This window comes from Heterodontus francisci, chromosome 1 (genome assembly GCF_036365525.1).
Source record: "Heterodontus francisci isolate sHetFra1 chromosome 1, sHetFra1.hap1, whole genome shotgun sequence".
In the NCBI taxonomy this organism is placed as follows: domain Eukaryota; kingdom Metazoa; phylum Chordata; class Chondrichthyes; order Heterodontiformes; family Heterodontidae; genus Heterodontus; species Heterodontus francisci.
The window spans coordinates 14,187,583-14,208,304 of NC_090371.1; the positions used below are offsets into that span (position 1 = coordinate 14,187,583).

The 20,722-nt window shown below is 44.9% G+C and overlaps 1 protein-coding gene across 3 annotated transcripts in view; it reads right to left on the reverse strand.

Annotated features, from left to right (window-relative positions):
* LOC137367890 (exocyst complex component 6B) overlaps nucleotides 1–20,722 on the reverse strand; it is a 755,392-nt gene that overhangs the window by 172,666 nt on the left and 562,004 nt on the right. For all 3 annotated transcript variants that reach the window (XM_068028681.1, XM_068028683.1, XM_068028682.1), the window contains exon 18: nucleotides 11,889–12,068. In XM_068028681.1, the coding sequence (XP_067884782.1) occupies nucleotides 11,889–12,068 (180 nt within the window). The remainder of the gene's footprint in view (nucleotides 1–11,888; nucleotides 12,069–20,722) is intronic.

Genomic DNA, 20,722 nt, shown 5'->3' on the forward strand with positions numbered 1-20,722 from the left:
TTATTAGCTGAGGCCATAGAATATAAGAGCAGAGAGGTTATGATGGAGCTGTATAAAACGCTAGTTAGGCCACAGCTGGAGTACTGTGTACAGTTCTGGGCACCACACTATAGGAAGAATGTGACTGCACTGGAGAGGGTGCAGAGGAGATTCGCCAGGATGTTGCCTGGATTGGAGCATTTCAGCTAAGAGAGACTGGATAGGCTAGGGTTGTTTTCCCTAGGGCAGAGAAGGCTGAGGGGAGACCTGATTGAGGTATACAAAATTATAAGGGGCATAGATAGGAAGAAACTTTTTCCCTTAGCGGAGGTGTCAATAACCAGGGGGCATAGATATAAAGTAAGGGGCAGGAGGTTTAGAGGGGATTTGCGGAAAATTGTTTTCACCTAGAGGGTGGTTGGAATCTGGAACATACTGCCTGAAGGGGTGGTAGTGGCAGGAACCCTCACAACATTTAAGAAGTATTTAGAGAAGCACTTGAAATGCCATAGCATACAAGGCTACGGGCCAAGTGCTGGAAAATGAGATTAGAATAGATAGGTGCTTGATGGCCGGCACGGACATGGTGGGCCGAAGGGCCTGTTTCTGTGCTGTATAACTCTATGACTCTATTACAACAGTGACTATGGTTCAAAAGTAATGCATTGCTGTAAGGCACTCTGGGACATCCTGAGATTGTGAAAGGCACGACATAAATCCACGTTCTTTCTTTATCAATCCTCTTATGGTCATTTCTTCTCTCAACTGTATTTTATTCATTTGTGGGATATGGACATGGATGGCAATGCTAGCATTTACTACCCATCCCTCATTGCCCCCTCTCTAAGGCCTTGACATCCTTCTGAAAGTGTGGAGCCCAGAATTGGCCACAATACTGCAGCTGGGACTGAACCAGTGTTTTCTAAAGGTGTTCAGCATAACTTCTTTGCTTTTGTACTCTGTCTCTATTTATAAAACCAAGGATCCCACATTTTTTTTTAAAAACGGACTTCTCAACTTGTCCTGCTGCCTACAAAGACATGCCCTGGTTTCTTTCCTGCACTCCCTTTAAAATTGTTCCATTTAATTTATATTGCCCTTCCTCATTCTTCCTTTGAACCCATGGAACAACAGATTCAGCCTATGTCTAATCCACAGCACCACCCATTCCTCCCAAATTCTTCTGTATAAAGCTATTTAAAAGCCACCCAAGTGAATACTATCTGGAGGCTTGCAATTAGTTTCTACAGTCATTTGCAGATATGGGTTATTAGTGCAATCCCTTAAGAGCAGCTTGCTCCATCAAAACCTCTCTTCAATCTTCACATCTTTGAAAATTCCAATACCAGTTCGTGAGTTAAAGCAGCGTGATGAAAAGAAGAAGAGACTGGAAAAGCAAACAAATTTACATCAGGCCGAGCTTGGCTCGGTAGAGAACTCTTGCCTCTGAATCAGGTGGTGGTGGGTTTAAGCCCTGCTCTGGGACTTGAGCCCATAATCTGTTTGACATTACAGCACAGTATGGAAAGGGTGCTACTCTGTTGGAGATGCTTCAGACGAGACATAGCACCCAGGCGGACCATTCAAACGAGCCTAGACAGTTCTAGCAAACAACACAAAGAATATAGTACATGCGAAAGAGTGCTGTAGGGAAAATATTCCAAAGTCATTTTTTGGATGCAGGCATTTACGGACATTTGAAAGAGCTGATAAATATATGTTCTTCTTTGTGCAAGCTTGGCTCAGTTATTAGCACTTTTACCCCGCTCTTCAGAGTTTAAGATTCATTACAGACTTCAGCAGATAAACCCTTGAGCAAACAGTGGATTAACTAGTCAGTCCACTCATTTGCTGCTTGTGGGATCTTGCTGTGTGCCAACTGGCTGCCACAAAGCACCAGTGACTTCACTTCAGAAGTAATTAATGGGCTGTGAAACACTTGCTTTTGAACAACCTGGAAAGGCACTATATGAATGCAAGTTCATTATTTCTTTCAACAGAGCAGTTTTTCAGTGAGTTTGGAACTTTCTAAAGTGTAAACAAAACCTAAAAAAACTGATTTAATTTTAAATAAATGTTCATTATTTCCACTTAAATGTTTCCAGTGAATATTCATCAACCAAGCTCAGAGCATGATGCTATCCTTGGCCCACTCTTTTCTCACTGTAGACATGGCAGTAGATGATGTCTCGTTCAGTAACCCTCCCATTCCCAGTGTGCTAAAAGAACCCAACTGTTTCTTCAAGAGGATTCAGATTTGAGGGCGGGGCACACAATGCAGAACCACCCACAGTTTGGCAATTAAACCTCAACCAAAGACCACAAGGGTGACTGTTGCTTAAAATTCAAAGGTCACGCTCTTGAAGCAAGGGCGAAGCTGTTTTGAGGTTTAATTAAGGGCAGTCTTGTGCTTCCAACCTGTGCCAATAAGGAACGAGGTTGAAACGCCCCCCAAACTCATTTCACTTAACAGTCATGCAAATAATGGGGGTCGGTTAGCTCAGTTGGCTAGACGGCTAGAGTATGATGCAGAAAGACACCAACAGCGCGGGCTGAATCCCCGTACCGGCTATGGTAGTTCATGTAGGTCTGCCTCCTCGCCTTACCCCACGCTTGAGGAGTGGTGACCCTCAAGCTATACATTACTAACTGATTGTCTCTCTCTAATGGGGAGAGATGCCTAGGTCCTTTGGGGACTATGGCTAGAGCATGCAAACAATCAAAGGGACTTCCACCCTCTGTGGAGTGATTCTAAAAGAAAAACAAGAGTTCCATTTCTATAGCTCCTTTGATAACCTCAGGACATCCCAAAGTGCTTCACAGCCAATTAGGTTATTTTATGAACTGTAGTCACTGTTGTAATGTAGGGAAACATGGCAGTCAATTTGCCACAAACAGCAATGTGATCAGGATCAGATGATCTGTTTAAGCGATGCTGGTTGAGGAATAAATACTGACCAGGACACCAGGGAGAACTCCCTTGCTCCTCTTCAAATAATGCCATGGGATCTTTTACGTACACCTTAAAGGGCAGACAGAGCATCAGTTTAATGTCTCATCTGAAAGATGGTACCTCTGACAATGCAGCACTCATTCAGTACTGCACTAGAGTGTCAGCATTATGGGCTCAAGTCTCTGGACCCTCAGATGTAAAAGCAAGAGGGCTACTAACTGGCCATAGTTGACACATTTTAGATCTGAAAGGATGCGCTGAACCTGGGGGGAGTATTTTAAAAAGTACAGAAAGTTTTTTTTAAATTACAAACTTTCACAGACATTACTTCAAAGCCCTGTGACCTTCTCAGTACATACAAACATATAGTAGCCCTTGAACAGGGAGAGAGGGGGACTTGGTTCAATATCTGATGCAAACAGCAGGACCTCCGACAATGAAGCATTCCCTCAGTCATTTTCCCATACAGCACTGCCCCAGAAATAGCTGTAGGATAAACAGCCAACCAATCTGTTTTTGGTGGCGTTGGTTGAGGGAGAAATGTTGGCCAGGACTTCCTGCTCACCTTCGAATGGGATTTTCAATGTCCACCAGTTTAAAATCTCAACAGACACATGGCACCTCCAACAGTGCAGCACTCCCTCATTACTGCGGCACAGTGGCGCAGTGGTTAGCACCGCAGCCTCACAGCTCCAGCGACCCGGGTTCGATTCCGGGTACTGCCTGTGTGGAGTTTGCAAGTTCTCCCTGTGTCTGCGTGGGTTTTCTCCGGGTGCTCCGGTTTCCTCCCACAAGCCAAAAGACTTGCAGGTTGATAGGTAAATTGGCCATTATAAATTGTCACTAGTATAGGTAGGTGGTAGGGAAATATAGGGACAGGTGGGGATGTGGTAGGGATATGGGATTAGTGTAGGATTAGTATAAATGGGTGGTTGATGTTCGGCACAGACTCGGTGGGCCGAAGGGCCTGTTTCAGTGCTGTATCTCTAATCTAATCTAATCTAATTACTGCCCCTTTAACAAGGCAGCACTCCCTCGATACTGCTCCTTCAGCAATAGAGTGCTCCCTCAGTACTGCCCTTTTGATAATGCAACACTCTTAGTAATGCCCCTTCACCAATGCCGCACTCCCTCAGTACAGCTCCTTCGACAATGCAGCACTCCCTCAATTCTGCATCTTCGACAATGCAGCACTCCCTCAATTCTGCATCTTCGACAATGCAGCACTCCCTCAGTACTGCTCCTTCAACAATGCAGCACTCCCCCTCAGTACTGCTCCTTCAACAATGCAGCACTCCCTCAATTCTGCCTCTTCAACAATGCAGCACTCCCTCAGTACTGCCTCTTCGACAATGCAGCACTCCCTCAGTATTGCTCCTTTGACAATGCAGCATTCCCTCGGTGGGCAAGGTAGCTCACACTTCCACCCAGAAAGATCAAAACAAGTGCACCAGAAACTATACCTGGTAAGTCAAGAGGAAGTCCCCACCGATCAGTGGCGAAAGTATATACAACGGCGTAGCACTAAACCCCAGAGACCAGAGATTCACAAGTTCAATTCCTGTATTAGCTAATCTCATGATCTGGGAGAGTGATGGTGGAGGTAGAGAGTAAAAAATAAAATCAGCTAGGCTTCCCACTATTTAATGCTCACAGCTGGAAAGCACATGTGTGTATGTGCAGTCAGGGCAACTTTGGGTTCAACTGTGATGCCCCCCCCTCCCCAAGTTAAATAGCCTACTGAGTATTCAGTCTGTCAGATGAAGAGAGGCCACTGGACTTTTGGGGATGAATTGGGGGAAGGGAGGCTGAAAGGAGCCATGGGACCCAATGGTGTGACTGATGGGAATGAGAGCTCCCAAAAGACTGGAATGAGTAGGAAATTCAGATGAGCACAACTCCACTTAGAAACATAAGCAGCCTGGATCCTCTCTCCAATGATTTGGAAGTTCAATCTCTTAACTCCACAGACTATGTCCTTAAAAATAGCTGCATGCTCCCCAAATAAGCAGATTATTTCCTTTCCCAGGTCACTGTGACCGAGCACCCTCCCCACTCCCAGGTTCCTGACCATATAGCCTCCTACACAGACATCAGCCTCATCTGTCTACAGGAACATCACACACTCTGGGAGGGGATAGGGTGGCGAAGATTTTACTCCCCAAACATACTTTCATTTTGCCATTAATAAGTACAGAACACTGAGGTAAGTCTCTCATTTTGTTGGGAGTGAAAGCAAACAGCATCAGTTCATACTGAGTCAGTTTATGGTAAGAAGGGATCAGTGAAAAAGCAGTTTAATAATAAATCATGGTCAATAATCAATCAGTAGCTCCATTAAGTTAGGTATATCATATTTCACTGCCATCTTTGTAAGGCCCTCAAAGCATCGGCATTCCATTCACTCATTTGATAAGTGCAAGGGGAGATAAGACTAATACCGCTCTGGAGTCAGTCCCTAGTCCGAGCTGTTTTACAGCACTAAATGCTGGGAAAGCACCAGCTTAGTGGTTATGGTGATGGCATGAGGCAAGCCAGAAATCTTGAGTGAAATTACAAGGCGGGATTGGAGGCGGGGAGAGCATAAAATTGGGTGGGATGGTGGTGGGGTGGGGGCCCCACCAACGCCGAAATCAATCCGGGGCGGGAAGGCAGTCACCGTCTACATGGTGGCCTCTGATTGGCCGACAGCTCTGCAAGGCTGGGACTTCCGGCAACAGGGTCCTAAATCCTGTGGAAGGCCCGCCACTGTCAAGTTAAATGCCTGATTGGTACTAAATTCGGCAAGACCCTGCAGCTAGCATAAAATTCCACCCCATGAGTTCAAAACATACCATGGCAAATTGCAATGCAGAATTCAATAAATCTGGTAATTTGTGGACTGGTGCCAGTAAAGCCTAATAGACGAATTGTTACGTGAACTCAACTGGGAAGGGAAGGAAACCTGCCACCCCTACCTGTTCTCTCCCATCTAAGGAAATAGGTGGTAACTGATGGCGTGGATGAGTTGAAAGCTCACCTCAGGATCAAATATGACACCAAAGTTGCAAACAGTCTGGTTCAGCCTCAGACAGTTGCCAGGTAGAAGGAAGGAACCAGGGAGCGGATTTTGTGGTGGGTACCAAAGACAATGACTTCAGTCTTCCCAATATTTAATTGGAGCAAATTTCTGCTCATCCAGTGCTGGATGCCAGACAACCGACAGACAATTTAGAGACAATGGAGGGGCCAAGAGAGGTAAAGCTGGGTGTCATCAGCATACATGTGGAAACTGGTGTATTTTCAGATGATGTCACCAAGGGGTAGCATGTGGATGAGAAATAGGAGGGGCCAAGGATAGATCCTTAGGGGACAGCAGATATAATTGTGCAAGAATGGGAAGAGAAGCCATTAACATTGGTTTTCTGGCGACAATTAGAAAGGTATGAATGGAACCAGGCGAGTGCAGTCCCCACCAGCTGGACGATGGTAGAGAGGCATTGTGACCCTGCGAGCTGATGAAAGGTCACAGACCCGAAACGTTAACTCTGCTTCTCTCTCCACGGATGCTGCCAGACCTGCTGAGTATTTCCAGCACTTTTTGTTTTAATTTCAGTTTTCCAGCATCTGCAATATTTTGCTTTTACATTACCTAGTCATTTATCCTATGCGCAAATTGGCTGCCAAATTTCTACAAACGCATTTGCAACAGTAGCTATGGTTCAGACGTACTTAATTGGCTAAAAGGCACTTCTGGACATCCAGAGGTCATGAAAGGAGCTGTATAAATGCAGGATCTTTTTCTAATCTGGTTAAAAACACAGTTCAGTTCCCACTCCTGCTGGGCATTCACTGACTGCTGCTCAGAAGAGACCAGACGTATGGATATCAGATGAGGACAGAACCTCAGAGATTGAGAGAGAAGCAGTGGGAGAGGTGAGGATTCAAAAAGCGTGCCAGAACCGCGGAGATTCGGAGAGGAGAGCATTCAAAAAGCATACCAGAACCTTGGAGATTCAGAGAGAAGCAGCGGGAAAGAAGAGCATTCAAAAAGAGCACCAGAACCGCAGAGATTCAGAGAGAAGCAGTGGGAGAGGAGCGGGAGGTTCGGAGGCAAATCAAAAACCGAAAAGTGACATCACAATCAACAGAGAGCGCGGGAAAACAGAAAGCAGGCTGAAGTGAGTATACGGGTAAGCATGTAATTAAATCTAAGTTAATCAAATATAAAATAAGACTTGATCAATTCATTCGTATAAAAACTAAAATGGATTTTACAATTTACCATATATAGAGGGGGGGGAGGGTTATTGGTTCAAATTAGGAGCTGGGTAATTAAAATATTTTCAATAGGGTAGTGTAACAGTAAGTGTTAAAATAAGAGTATAAACACAAAGCAGGACTAGAAGTATTAATTACAATTGAATGTTTAAAAGGTAATTTGAATTTAATTTACATCAAACATCCAAATATTTAACATCCAAATTAATTAATTAAATAGAATAGATATGGCTGGGCAGGTGATGTGTTACAGCTGTAGTATGTGGGAGCTGGTGGACGCTGTTGCGATCCACGGTGACCACATCTGCAGCAAGGGTTGGCTGCTCGAGGACCTTCGGCTCAGAGTTGATGAGCTGGAGTCCGAGCTGCGGACACTGTGACACATCAGGGAGGGGTAGAATTACCTGGACACTGTTTCAGGAGACAGTCACACCCTTTAGATTAATTACATCAAATTTGGACCGTGGTCAGGGACAGGAGGGTGTGACTGCGAGTGAGGCAGGTATGGGGAATCCAGAATTTAGCTTTGGAGGAGCCTCAGCCAGTGCCCTTATCCAATAGGTTCTTGCTCCCGGTATGGATGAGGGCACAGACTACAGGGAGGATGAGTGAACTGATCACAGCACCGTGGTTCAGAGTGCAATTCAAGTTGGGGGAGAAAAGAGAAATGTAGCAATAATAGGGGATAGCATAGTTAGGGGAATAGATACTGTTTTCTGCAGCAAAGACAGGGAGTCCCGAAGGCTGTGTTGCCTACCTGGTGCCAAGGTTAAGGACATCTCTTCTGGGCTGGAGAGGAACTTGGAGTGGGAGTGGAAGGATTCAGTTGTCGTGGTCCACGTAGATACCAACGACATATGTAGGATTAGGAATGAGGTTCTGCTGAGGGACTATGAGCAGCTCAGGGCTAAATTAAAAAGCAGAACCTCAAAAGGTAATAATCTCTGGATTACTACCTGAGCCATGTGCAAATTGGCGTAGGGTAAATAAGATTAGAGAGATAAACGCGTGGCTCAAAGACTGGTGTGGGAGAAATGGGTTCCGATTCATGGGGCACTGGCACCAGTACTGGGGAAGGAGAGAGCTGTTCCATTGGGACGGGCTTCATTTGAACCATGCTGGGACCAGTGTCCTGGTGAATCGTATAACTAGGGTTGTAGATAGAACTTTAAACTAATTAGTAGGGGAGAGGGTTCAATTGAAGGGTAAAAAATCAAAAAGAAACGAGAAAGCAGAGGTGCAGGGGAGTGAAGAGGCGAACGGTAATCAAAGGAAGGGGCAGAAAATATATACAGACGAGTGCAGTAGAAATTAGAACCAGAATGAGTAATAATGGTAAAAAGTCAAAGGTTAAGGCTCTTTATCTGAATGCACGCAGCATTTGTAACAAGAAAGATGAGTTGACGGCACAAATAGAAATAAATGAATACGACTTTATAGCTGCTACAGAGACATGGTTACAGGGTGACCAAGACTGGGAACTCAATGATTCAAGGGTATTCGATGTTCTGGAAAAATAGGCAAAAAGGAAAAGGAGGTGGGGTAGCTTTGTTAATAAAGGAAGGTATCAGTGCGGTGGTGAGTAGTGATATAAGTGCAATAGATCGTGATGTGGAATCAGTTTGGGTGGAAATAAGGAATAGCAAGCAGAAGTAGTCAGGGGTGGGAGTCGTCTATAGGCCCCCGAAAAGTTGCCTCACTGTAAGACAAAGTATAAATCGGGAAATAATGGAGGCATGTAAGAAGGGCGCTACAATTGTCCTGGGTGATTTTAATCTGCATATTGACTGGACAAATCAGATTGGCAGAGGTAACATGGAAGATGAATTTGTAAAGTGCATCAGGGATTGTTGCTGAGAGCAATATGTTGCAGAACCTATCTGGGAACAGGCTATTTTAGATCTAGAACGTGTAGCGAGGTAGGAATAATAAGAGATATCGTAGTTAAGGATCCTCTGGGGTAGCGATCACAACATGGTAGAACTGTGGTGAAAGTGGGCGGCACAGTGGTTAGCACCGCAGCCTCACAGCTCCAGGGACCCGGGTTTGATTCTGGGTACTGCCTGTGCGGAGTTTGCAAGTTCTCCGTGACCGCGTGGGTTTTTGCCGGGTGCTCCGGTTTCTTCCCACAGCCAAAGACTTGCAGGTTGATAGGTAAATTGGCCATTGTAAATTGCCCCTAGTGTAGGTAGGTGGTAGGGAATATGGGATTACTGCAGGGTTAGTATAAATGGGTGGTTGTTGGTCGGCACAGACTCGGTGGGCCGAAGGGCCTGTTTCAGTGCTGTATCTCTAAATAAATAAAAAAAAACTTTAAATTCAGCTTGAGGACAAGCAACTCGGGTCTCAAACCAGTGTCCTCAACATAAGCAAGGGAAATTACGGAGATATGAAGAAAGAGTTGTCTAAAGCGGGCTGGGAAAATAGACTAAAGCGAAGATCAGTGGATGAGCAGTGCAGACATTTAAGCAGATATTTCATAATGCTCAGCAAATATTTATCCCAGTCAACAAGGAGGACTCGATGAGAAGGACGAACCACCCGTGGTTAACAAAGGCGGTCACAGAGAGCATCCAATCAAAAACTAAAGCATACCAAGCGACGAAAACTCATGGTAGGCCAGAGGATTGGGAATTTTTTTTTTTTAGGAACCAGCAGCGGATTACTAAAAAGCTAATAAAGAGGGAGAAAATGGATTATGAAAGTAAATTGGCAAGAAATAGAAAAACAAACAGCAAGAGCTTCTACGGGTATATAAAAAGAGAGTAGCTAAAGTGAGCTTGGGAACCTTGGAGGATGTGACTGGAGAATTAATAACGGGAAACAGGGAAATGGCAGATAATTTAAACTAGTATTTTGCATCGGTCTTCACGGTGGAGGACACTATAAACATCCTACAGATATCAGATAAACAAGGAGCTAATGGGAGGAAAGATCTTGTAACAATCTCTATCACGAGGGACAAAGTATTTGACAAACTAATGGGACTAAGGCAGACAAGTCACCAGGACCTGATGGCCTGCATCCAAGGGTTTTAAAGGAAGTGGTTGCAAAGATAGTGGAGGCATTGGTCGAAATATTCCTGAACTCACTGGATTCCGGGAGGGTCCCAGCGAATTGGAAATCCACTAATGTGACGCCGCTGTTCAAGAAGGGAGGGAGACAAAAAGCAGGAAACAATAGGCCAGTCAGCCTAACATCTGTCGTTGGGTAAATGCTAGAATCCATTATTCAGGAAGAAATAGCAAGACATTTAGAAAAGCTTAATGCAATCAAACAGAGTCAACATGGTTTTGTGAAAGGGAAATCATGCTTGACAAATTTGCTAGAATTCTTAGAGGATATAACAAGCAGAGTTGCTAAAGGGGAACCGGTAGATGTAGTGTGTTTAGATTTCCAGAAGGCATTCGATAAGGTGCCACATAAAAGATTATTGCACAAGATAGGAGCTCACGGTATTGGGGATAATGTATTAGCATGGATTGAGGATTGGTTAACTCACAGAAGACAGAGAGTCGGGATTAATGGGGCTTTTTCAGGTTGGAAAGACGTAACTAGTGGAGTGCCACAAGGATCAGTCCCAGGGCCTCAATTATTAATGACTTGGAGTAGGGGGCAGAGTATAGTGTATCCAAATTTGCTGATGATACAAAAATAGGTGGGAGGGCATGTTGTGATGAGGACATAAGGAATCTGCAAGGGGATATAGATAGGAAAGTGTGAGGTCATGCACGTTGGTAGGAAGAAGCAAAAGGCAGACTATTGTTGAAATGGAGAGAGACTCCAAAAAAGTGCAGCAGAGGGATCTGGGTGTTCTTGTGCATGAAACACAAAAAGTTAGCATGCAGGTGCAGCAAGTAATTAAGAAAGCAAATGGAATTTTGGCCTTTATTGACAAAGGGTTGGAGTTCAAAATAGGGATGTCTTGTTACAACTGCACAGGGCATTGGTGAGGCCGCACCTGGTGTACTGTGTACAGTTTTGGTCCCCGTATTTAAGAAAGGATATACTGGCATTGGAGGCAGTTCAAAAGAGATTCGCTAGGCTGATTCCTGGGATGAAAGCGGGTGACTTATCAAGAACGGCTAAACAGATTAGGGCCTTTATTCATTAGAGTTTAGAAGAATGAGGGGTGATCTTATTGAAACGTACAAGATTCTGAGGGGGCTTGACAGAGTAGATGTTGAGAATATGTTTCCACTAGTGGGGGAATCTCGAACTAGGGGACATAGTTACAGAATAAGGGGACACCCATTTAAAATTGCGATGCGAAAGAATTTCTTCTCTCAGAGGGTAGTGAATGTCTGGAATTCTCTACCCCAGAAAGCTGTGGAGGTTAGATCACTGAAAGTATTTAAAGAGAAGGTAGATAGATTTTTGAAATATCGGGGAGTTGAGGGCTATGAGGAGCTGGCACAAAAGAGGAGTTGAGGTCTGGGGCAGATCAGCCATGATCTTATCGAATGGCGGGGCAGGCTTGAGGGGCCAAATGGCTACTCCTGCGCCTATTTCTTATGGACTTGGTCCTGTATGGTTAAGCTGCCTGCCGAAGGTACTGCTTAGGTACAAGAGGCCTGGTAGTGTCAGCAGAACTGTTCCCCCAGTAAAGACCAGCATTTCTGAGAGAAGAGAGAGGTAGGGGCTTTTTTTCAAATAAGGCAGCCAGGCGATACACATTTTAATTGGTTGTACTCACTGGTAAGTGTGTAAACACAGCAAAAGTACTGCGCAGGAAAGCAATGAGGTCGACCAAGTAATCGCTGGCGTGGCCGTTGGGCTCTGCTCTCATCCAGTCGTAGTCCGCCAGCTGCAGAAATTGGTCAATCTTCTGATTCAGCTTGGTGTAGATCTCCTCCTCTGCAGCATGTCGACAGTCCTGTACAAAAAGAAACACCCCGCACACTCCGTCACACACTGTGGGCTGGTGGCTTATATTTCACATGGATACAGCAGCCGAGTGACTGACAAAGTCAAAAGCAGAAATCAGAACAACAGAAACATTTTCAGTAGCTTAAAGAATCGTACAGCACAGAAGGAGGCCATTTGGCCCATCTTGCCTCTGCTGGCTCTTCGAAAGAGCAATCCAATTAATTCCATGATCCCACTTTTCTTTCCCCCACAACCCTGAAACTTTTTATTTTCAAATATTTATCCAATTGTTTTTTGAAAGTTACTGTTGAATCTGCTTCCACTGCCCTCTCAGGCAGGGCATTTCAGATCACAACAACTCAGCGAACGAAAAAAAACTCATCTCCACCCCCCCTCCCCCCCCATGGTCCTCTTGCCAATTATCTTACAAGCTGTATCCTCTGGTTACCAATGCCTTTCTGCCACTGGAAACAGATTCCCCTTACTCACTGTATCAAAACCTTTTGAAATTTTGACCACTATTAAATTTCCCCTTAATTTTCTCTCCTCTAGGGTGAACAATCCCAACTTCTATCTTTCTTTCCATCCATTTGTTGAGACAAAGAGACAATACTTTAGGCAGGAAACATTTATGTGGGAAAAAAAATTAGAACTATGAATGCGAGAGGGCTGTAGGTAATTTGGTGGCGGGGTGCAGTGGGGGGAGGGATGTTTACATTACAGGAGAACAGTCAGGTCCTGAGCACATAATTTAGGGCAATGCTCTGGTGCATTACAGAGGAAGCTGCTCTGTTTTGGATGAGACTGATATTGTGTGCCTGGAGAGCTGGATCTTTGAAGATCCAATGGCAGTATTCAAAAAAGATTGAAATTCCAGAAGTGGGGGTCACTGTAAGGGTTGAGTAAGAGCGAATGTACCATGCAAGTATGTGAATGCACGGAGTGTGGCAAATAAGGTTGGTGAGCTGCAGGCGCAGATAGCCATGTGAAATATGGCATGGTGATAACAGAGACCTGGCTCAAGAAAAGGGCAGATCCGAGTACTAAATATTCCTGGAAACAAGGTGTTCAAGCAAGATAGGGAAGGAAAGAAAGGAAGAGGGGTCGCAGTATTGATTGAGGAGACTATTATAGTGCTGGAGAGAGAGGATGTCCTAGAGGGGTCAAGGACAGAATCTATTTGGTTAGAGCTAAGGAACAATTGAGGTACCATTACAATTCGGGGTATATTCTATAGGCCACCAATTAGTGGGAAAAATATCGAGGAACACATTTGCAAGGAAATTGCAGACAGGTGCAAGAATTAGAGTAGTTATAATGGGGGACTTCAATTACCCTAATAGAGACTGAGATAGTAATAGTGTAAAGGTCAGAGAGGGGAAGTGTTTCCAAAAAGTGTCTTCAAGAAAAATTTCTACATCAGTACATTTCCAGTCCAATAAAGCTGGAGGCATTGCTGCATCTGGTTCTGTGCAATGAGGTGAGTCAAGTGGATTGAGTGTCAGTAGAGGAACATTTAGGGGACAGTGATCATAATATCATAAAGTTTAGGTTGACTAGGGAAAGGTAAAGGAGCAATCCAGGGTATAAATAACTAATTGGGGAAGGCTCAACTTCAATGGAGTGTGAACAGATCTAGCCCAGGCTAACTGGAATCAAAGGTTGACAAGCAAAACTGTAATGGAATAATGGGGTGCCTTTAAAGAGGAGATAGTTCGGGTGCAGTCAAGGTACATTCCCATGAGGGGGAAAGGTAGGGAAAAGAAGTCCAGAGTGAGATGAAGTGAGCTAGACAATATGAAGCAGAAAAGGGTACATATGACAGATGTCAGATGGATAATGCAATTGAGAACCAGGCTGAATAAAGAAGGTTGAGAAGCGAAGTGAAAAAATCAAGAGAAGCAAAGAGAGAGTATGAGAAGAAACTAGCAGCTAACATAAAAGGGAATGCAAAAGTCTTCTACACACATCTAAATAATAAAAAGGTGGTAAAAGGAGGAATGGGAACAATTAAGAACCAAAAAGGGGATTTACGCAGGAAGGCAAGGGGCATGGCTGAGGTACTAAATGAATACTTTGCATCTGTCTTCCCCAAGGAAGAAGATGTGGACCAAGTCATAGTGAATGAGGAGGTAGTTGAGATACTGGTTAAAAATTGATAAAGCCGAGGAATTAGATAGACTGGCTGCACTTGAAATTGATAAGTCAACAGGACTGGATGAGATGCATCCAAAGGAAGCAAGGGTGCAGATTGCGGAGGCAGGGGTGGTGCCAGAAGACTGCAAATGTAAGACCCTTATTCAAAAAAGGGTGTAAAGATAAGCCCAGCAACTACAGGCCAATCAGTTTAACATCAATAGTGAGAAAGCTCTTAGAAACAATAATTCGACAAAATAAAAGTCACTTGGACAAATGTAGATTAATTAAGGAAAGTCATCACAATTTGTTAAGGAGAAATTGTGTTTATCTAACTTGCTTGAATTTTTTGATGAGGCTATAGAGAGAGTCAATGAGGATAATGTGGTTGATGTGGTATATATGGACTTCCAAAAGGCAAGTGATAAAGTGCCACATAACAGGATTGTCAGCAAAGATAGAGCCCATGGAATAAAAGGGACAGAAGCAGCATGGATACAAAGTTGGCTGAGTGACAGGAAATAGAGCATAGTGGTGAACAGTTGTTTTACGGACTGGAGGAAGGAAAAAGGCGAGGTTCCCGGGGTCGGTGTTAGGACCCCCGATTTTCTTGATCCATGTTAAGACTTGGGTGCACAGGCACAATTTCAAAATTTGCTGATGACACAAAACTTGGATTTTTAAAAATTCTTTCATGGGATGTGAGCTTCGCTAGCAAGGTCAGCATTTGTTGCCCCATCCCTAATTGCCCTCAAGAAGGTGGTGAGTCGCCTTCTTGAACTGCTGCAGTCCATGGGATGTTGGTACACCAACAGTGCTGTTAGGGAGGGATTGCCAGGATTTTGACCCAGCAAAAGTGAATGTAGTTCCAAGTCAGGACGTTGTGTAGCTTGCAGGGGAACTTGCAGGTGCTTGTGTTCCCATGTGCCTGCTGCCCTTGTCCTTCTAGATGGTAGAGGTCATGGGTTTGGTAGGTGTTGTTGAAGGAGACTTGGCGAGTTGCTGCAATGCATCTTGTAGATGGTGCACATTGCTGCCACTGCATCAGTGGTGGAAGGAGTGAATGCTGAATGTGGTGGATGGGGTGCCGAGCAAGTGGACTGCTTTGCCCTGGATGGTGTTGAGCTTCTTGATTGCTGTTGGAGCTGCACTCATCCAGGCAAGTGGAGGGTATTCCATCACAATCCAGACTTGTGGCCGGTAGATTTTGTTTTCAAGGAGGACCTCACAGGTTCAACAGGCTGGGTTTGCCGTTGTTGCTTCCAGTGCCTAGGTCGATGCCGGGTGGTCTGTCCAGTTTCATTCTTTTTCTTACACTTTGTAGTGGCTTTGATACAACTGAGTGGCTTGCTAGGCCATTTCCAGAGTCAACCAGATTGCTGTAGGTCTGGAGTCACATGTAGGCCAAACCAGGTAAGGACGGCAGATTTGCTCCTTGAACGACATCAATGAACCAGATGGGTTTTATGACAATCAACCAATGATTTCATGGTCACCATTAGACTAATTTTTAATTCCAGGTTTATTAATTGAATTCAAATTTCACCTTCTGCCGTGGTGGTATTCGAACCCATGTCCCCAGAGCATTAGCCTAGGTCTCTGGATTACTAGTCTAGTGATATTACCACTATGCCATCACCTCCTTTGGGAGACTTTGAGGAGTTAGGTGGTGAGTCTCTTGCAACAGAATTCCCAGCCTCAGACCTGCTCTCTTGCAGCCAAAGTATTTACATAGCTGGTCCAGTTCAGTTTCTGGTCAATGGTAACCCGCAGGATGTTGATGGTGGGGGATTCAGCAATGGTAATGCCGTCGAAAGTCAAGGGCAAATGGTTAGATTCTCTTTTGGCGGAGACTGTCATTGCCTGACACTTGTGGGGCATGAATGTTACTTGCCACTCATCAGCCCAAACCTGAATATTGTCCAACTCTTGCTGTATGTGGACAGGAACTGCGTCAGTATCTGAGGAGTTGTGAATGGTACTGAACTCTGTGCAACCATCAGCGAACATTCCCATTTCCAACCTTATGATGGCGGAAAGGTCATTGATGAAGCAGCGGAAGATAATTGGGTCTTGGACACAACCGTGAGGAACCCCTGCAATGATGTCCTGGGGTTTAGATGACTGGCCTCGAACAATCACAACCATCTTCCTTTCTATTAGGTATGACTCCAACCAGTGAAGAGTTTTTGCCCTGATTTCCATTGACTTCAATTTTGCTCGGGCTCCTTGATGCCAGACTTGGCCAGATGCTGCCTTGACATTACTCTCACCTCACGTGTCAAATTCAGCTCTTTTGTTCATGTTTGGGCTAAGACTGTACTGAGGTCAGGAGTTGAGTGACTCTGGCGGAACACAAACTGAGCATCAGTGAGCAGGTTATGACTGAATAAGTGTCACTTGATAGCACTATCGACGACACATTCCATCACTTTGCTGATCATGGAGAGTAGACTGATGGGTAACTGGCCGTATTGGATTTGTGCTGCTTTTTGTGTACAGGACATACCTGGGCAATTTTCCACATTGCCAGGCAGATGCCAGTGTTGTAGCTTTACTGGAACAGCTTGGCGATGGAGCAACTACTACTGCAGTACAAGTCTTCAGTACCTCAGCCGGGATGTTGTCAGGGGCCAAAGCCTTTGCAGTATCCAGTGCCTTCAGCCATTTCTTAATATCATGTGGAGTGAATTGAATTGGTTGAAGACTGGCATCTGTGATCCTGGGGATCTCAGGAGGAGACTGAGATGGATCACCCACTTGGCACTTTTGGCTGAAGATGGCTGCAAATACTTCAGCCTTGTCTTTTGCACTGATGAGCTGGGCTCCCCCATCATTGAGGATGGGGATATTTGTAGAGCCTCCTCCTCCAGTTAGTTTCATTGTCCACCACCATTCAGACTGCAGACCTATGATCTGATCCATTGGTTGTGGGATTGCTTTACTTTTTCTCTCACTATTCACTCCTCACTGAAGGATTATGAACTGTGAGGAGGATAGTGATAAACTTCAAAAGAACATAAAAATAAAAGCAAAATACTGCGGATGCTGGAAATCTGAAACAAAAACAAGAAATGCTGGATTCACTCAGCAGGTCTGGCAGCATCTGTGGATCAAGAAGAAGGGTCACTGACCCGAAACGTTAACTCTGCTTCTCTTTCCACAGATGCTGCCAGACCTGCTGAGTGAATCCAGCATTTCTTGTTTTTGTTTCAAAAGAACATAGGCTGGTGGATTGGGAAGTCAAGTAGATGAAATTTAATTCAGAGATGTGTGAAGTGATTCACTTTGATAGGAAGAACCAGGAGAGGCAACATAAATTGAACGGAATAATTCTAAATGGGTTGTAGGAGAGGGACCTGAAGGGACGTGCACAAATCACTGAAGATGGCAAGGCAGGTTGAGAAAGCGGTTAATAAAGCATAAGGGGTCCTGAGATTTATAAATAAGAGTGTAGAATACAAAAGGAAAGAGGTTATGATAAACTTGTATTAAACACCAGTTCGGCCTCAAATGGAGTATTATGTCCATTTTGGGCACCACACTTCAGGCAGGATGTGAAGGCCTTAGGTAGGGTGCAGAAAATATTCATGAGAATGGTTCCAGGGACGAGGAACTTCAGTTACATGAATGGACTGGAAAAGCTGCGTCTGTTCTTGGAGAAGATTAAGGGGAGTTTTGATAGAGGTGTTCAAAATCATGTGGGGTTTGGGCACAGTAGACAGGGAGAAAGTGTTCCCTTTGGCGGAAGGATCAAGAACCAGAAGACTGATTAACAAAAGAGCAACGACATGAGGAAAAACTTTTTTAAGCAGTGTCTGGTTAGGATCTGGAATGCATTGCCCGAGAGTGTGGTGGAGGCAGATTCAATCATGGCTTTCAAAAGGGAACTGGATAATTATCTGAAGAGAAAGAATGTGCAGGGCTATGGGGAAAAAGCAAGAAAGTGGAACGAGGAGAGTTGCTTTTCCAGAGAACTGGCAGGGACATGGCAGGCCAAATGTGCTGCCTTTTGTTCGGTAACCATTCTGTGATTCTGTGCAATTTTTTTCCATCCTTGATTGTCCCTTTGGAAGGTGATTAGCCTTCTTCTTGAATCGCAGCTGATGGTGTGCTGTCAGATAGAGTGTTCCAGGATTTTGACCCAGCAATGACGAAGGAATGGTAATATCTTTCCAAGTTAGGGTGGTGTGTGACTGGAGAGAAACTCGGAGGTGATGGTGCTCCCATGCACCTGCTGCTCCCATGCACCTGCTGCTCTTATCCTTCTCAGTGGTGGAGGTCATGGGTTTGGGACGTGCTGCTGAAGGGCGGCACAGTGGCGCAGTGGTTAGCACCGCAGCCTCACAGCTCCAGCGACCCGGGTTCAATTCCGGGTACTGCCTGTGTGGAGTTTGCAAGTTCTCCCTGTGTCTGCGTGGGTTTCCTCCGGGTGCTCCGGTTTCCTCCCACACGCCAAAAGACTTGCAGGTTGATAGGTAAATTGGCCATTATAAATTGCCCCTAGTATAGGTAGGTGGTAGGGAAATATAGGGACAGGTGGGGATGTGATAGGAAAATGGGATCAGTGTAGGATTAGTATAAATGGGTGGTTGATGGGCGGCACAGACACGGTGGGCCGAAGGGCCTGTTTCAGTGCTGTATCTCTAAAACATAAAAACTAAAGTATTGGAAAGTTGCTGCAGTGTATCCTGCAGATAGTATACACTCCAGCCATGGTGCGCTAGAGTTGGAGAAAATGCATGTTTAAGCTAGTGTCAGTCAAGTGGACTACTTTGTCCTGGATGATGATGAGCTTGAGTGTTGTTGTTGCTCGATCTATCCAGGCAAGTGGAGAGAATTCCATCACACAAAGACACAGAATTACTGTAGTAACCTGCATGTTACACACCATTACTGTACTAGACTGAGGGACAGGGTATCACTCTCATTACTTCCACGAGACACCTGGGCACTGGAGTCTACTACACTTTGCCAGTTTTTCACACTTTCCATTGCTGGAAAATGGGATGAGAATAGTTAGGTGCTTGATAGCCAGCATGGACACGATGGACTGAAGAGCCTGTTTCTGTGCTGTATAATTCTATGACTCTATTCGCTGTCCTCCAGTCCTCTGGTACCTCTCCTGTGGTCAGAGAGGATTGGAAAATTTGTGTCAGAGCCCCTGCTATCTCCTCCTTTGCCTCACATAACAGCCTGGGATACATCACATCTGGACTTGGGGATTTATCCACTTTTGAGTCCGCTAAAACCGCTAATACTTCCTCCTTTTCAATGCTAATTTGCTAAGTTTCTCACAATCCCCCTCCCTGATATCTAAACCGACATCGTCCTTCTCCATAGTGAACACGGATGAAAAGTAATCATTTAAAACCTCGCCTATGTCCACTGGCTCCACACACAGATTGCCACTTTAAAGAACAAAGAAGAACAAAGAAAATTACAGCACAGGAACAGGCCCTTCAGCCCTCCAAGCCTACGCCGATCCAGATCCTCTATCTAAACATGGCGCCTATTTTCTAAGGGTCTGTATCTCTTTACTTCCTGCCCATTCATGTATCTGTCTAGATACATCTTAAAAGGCGCTATCGTGCCCGTGTCTACCACCTCCACTGGCAACACGTTCCAGGCACCCACCACCCTCTGCGTAAAGAACTTTTCACGCATATCCCCCCTAAACTTTTCCACTTTCACTTTGAACTCGTGTCCCCTAGTAATTGAATCCCCCACTCTGGGAAAAAGCTTCTTGCTATCCAACCTGTCTATACCTCTCATGATTTTGTACACCTCAATCAGGTCCCCCCTCAACCTCCGTCTTTCTAATGAAAATAATCCTAATCTCCTCAACCTCTCTTCATAGCTAGCGCTCTCCATACCAGGCAACATCCTGGTGAACCTCCTCTGCACCCTCTCCAAAGCATCCACATCCTTTTGGTAATGTGGCGACCAGAACTGCACGCAGTATTCCAAATGTGGCCGAATCAAAGTCCTATACAACTGTAACATGACCTGCCAACTCTTGTACTCAATACCCCGTCCGATGAAGGAAAGCATGCCGCATGCCTTCTTGACCACTCTATTGACCTGCGTTGCCACCTTCAGGGAATAATGGACCTGAACACCCAAATCTCTCTGTACATCAATTTTCCCCAGGACTTTTCCATTTACTGTATAGTTCACTCTTGAATTGGATCTTCCAAAATGCATCCCCTCGCATTTGCCCTGATTGAACTCCATCTGCCATTTCTCTGCCCAACTCTCCAATCTATCTATATTCTGCTGTATTCTCTGACAGTCCCCTTCACTATCTGCTACTCCACCAATCTTAGTGTCGTCTGCAAACTTGCTAATCAGACCACCTATACTTTCCTCCAAACCATTTATGTATATCACAAACAACAGTGGTCCCAGCACGGATCCCCGTGGAACACCACTGGTCACACGTCTCCATTTTGAGAAACTCCCTTCCACTGCTACTCTCTGTCTCCTGTTGCCCAGCCAGTTCTTTATCCATCTAGCTAGTAC